Consider the following 2,500-nt stretch of genomic DNA (forward strand, 5'->3'; position numbering starts at 1 on the left):
CTACAGTTTTACTACAGTTTACTACGGTCTACTGCAGACTCAGCCACTAACATGCAAAAGGACGACTACAGTGGCTACTACTCACTACTGTGAAAGTGCCATTCCTCTAACATGCACCCGGTCTACAGTGTAACTGTGAGTGGACTCCCCTTCCAGAAACGGACAGGTCATCTAAGACTTTTAAGTCTCCTCGAGTGAGAGACTGAGCTTACGGCACGCCAGAGAGACAGAGTTCAAGTCTTTTTTTTTTCTTTTTCTCAGAGGTCAAAGTCCAGGAGACCTGGTCTTTTTCAGGAACAGGGAGCTGTGTTGGGGCTAACGGTCCAGCGATAAAGGCGAGAGGGACGATAAAGTGGAAACCCTGGCAGGTGTCTTCACTGTTAAATCTGAGGCCATGAAAGCCCCTGTCCTCCGAGAAACTGTACAAAATACGCTGACCAAAAAAAGTTTAAGTCCAATGAGGTCATAGGCATCCATTAGATGCTACTATTACTGTACATAATTATAAACAGTTCCTAAACTGTTACCAACATCTTTGATGTTAAGCTTAACTTCATCATCAGACTTGATCATAATCTGATATAACAAGAAAAGAAACAGCAGATGAAAAAATGTATATTAGAGTGTCTAGCTTTTTTCTTAGAGTCGTGGACATATCATATGCCGTGCAATAACATGAGCTGTAGTATAGGGGGCGGGGCCTGAGCTCCCGTGTCTACAATGGACCTTGTCCCTCCCGGCCTCCGCTGGACACAATCAAGTGTTGCCACGGTAACCATGACCCCCCCCTCACCCACCCACCTGAGGACAATACCGTAATACCATCATCATAATCTGTCTCAATGATGCGATGAGATCCTGAGACACACACACACACACACATTGGATCATAATTTTTACAAACACATAAACAATGTTGATCACAAATTGTTATTTGGATGAATGCGTGCACACACACGCACGCACGCACCCACACACGTATGCACACACAAACACTTCTTGGTCACTGCATGTAGAACATATGTGGGATAAAAGTTGTGACTGCCCCTAAATTCCCTGTGCTAAACATGATGCTGTCTATTGCCTTGTCTTGTCTAGTTATACTGTATGTTTGCATGTAAGGGTTATTATGCCCAATATTTGTGTGTGATGTACTGGCCTAAGAAGAGGCTTTGGGTTTGCTGCTGGACCCTCTTGTGTTGCTGGTGACATCTCCCTGGTCAAGATTACCATTCCAATTCATAACTAAAAATGGAGCCTTTGCACACTGCTACTTGGTCTTTTAAGTGTTTTTAAATCACACATCAATTTCACTTTCTCTCTTATACTGTTTTTCTCGGATACACACACACATATAAACGCACACACACACACACACCCACATGCACACCCACACTCGCAGACACTCGGACATGCACACGCACACACGCTTACACACATGCAGACACACACACTTACACACACGCAGACAAACACATACACACAGACACAAACACACACACACACACACACACAGACACACACACATGCAGACACACACACAGACACACACACTCACTCTGAAGCTTCTTCTCCCCGTGCGTGTGCCTGCGGGGCATGTAGGGTGAGGGCTGAGGCAGGGGTATGGAGGACATGTCGTGGGACTGCAGCTTGTACCAGTGAGGCTGGTCATCCAGCAGGGCCGTCTCCAGCTCTATCAGAATCTGCCACAGAGACGGGGAGAGAGAAAGAGGAGGGGGAGGGGGGGGGGGGTAGTAGTGGTGCATCAGAGAAATGAATTAGATAGAGAAGTTACAAAGTTAGAGACTTTCTCTCTCTCTCTCTGTCTCTGTCTCTCACACACACACACAAACACACAGACACTCACACATACTGTACAGACACAAACACAGACACAGACACACTCACACCCGCACACGCACACACATGCACACACACTCACACACTCACACCTACACATGCTCACTCACACACACACACACACACACACACACACACACACACACTCACACACTCACACCCACACATGCTCGCTCACACACACCCACACAGTACACACACACACACCCCCACACACACAAACACACCCCACACACAGACCTCTCCCAGGAAGTCGCTCTCCTCCTCCTGAACGCGGGGCTGGTCCCAGACGGTGATCTCCAGCATGCGCTCCCTGAAGTCGCGGCGGTGCACGTGCGGGTACAGGAAGGTCTGGTTCCACTTGGGCTCCAGGCTCTTCTTCACCGTCTTCGTCCGACGCTTGCTCTTGTCGCTGCGCAGGGGAGCGGTCAGCCGATGAGAGATGGACATGTATATTACTGTTCAAACCCACATTGCTGTATGCTTTCTTTCTTTCTTTCTTTCTTTCTTTCTTTCTTTTTTAAATGGTCTTATCACTCTATTATTTGTCAACGCTAGCTTTAGCAACACTGTAATTCACGCTAGTTACCAATAGTCATGCTTGAAAAGAAAGAACTTGAAAAAAACGAATTGAATGGAA

General features: G+C 47.0%; 1 protein-coding gene across 2 annotated transcripts in view; it reads right to left on the reverse strand.

Annotated features, from left to right (window-relative positions):
• rims1b (regulating synaptic membrane exocytosis 1b) overlaps nt 1-2,500 on the reverse strand; it is a 36,980-nt gene that overhangs the window by 23,316 nt on the left and 11,164 nt on the right. For both annotated transcript variants that reach the window (XM_062544241.1, XM_062544240.1), the window contains exons 9-11: nt 2,101-2,272; nt 1,559-1,703; nt 802-858 (exon numbers count right to left, since the gene is read on the reverse strand). In XM_062544241.1, coding sequence (XP_062400225.1) covers nt 802-858; nt 1,559-1,703; nt 2,101-2,272 — 374 coding nt within the window. The remainder of the gene's footprint in view (nt 1-801; nt 859-1,558; nt 1,704-2,100; nt 2,273-2,500) is intronic.

The sequence above is a fragment of the Sardina pilchardus genome, chromosome 1 (genome assembly GCF_963854185.1).
Source record: "Sardina pilchardus chromosome 1, fSarPil1.1, whole genome shotgun sequence".
In the NCBI taxonomy this organism is placed as follows: domain Eukaryota; kingdom Metazoa; phylum Chordata; class Actinopteri; order Clupeiformes; family Clupeidae; genus Sardina; species Sardina pilchardus.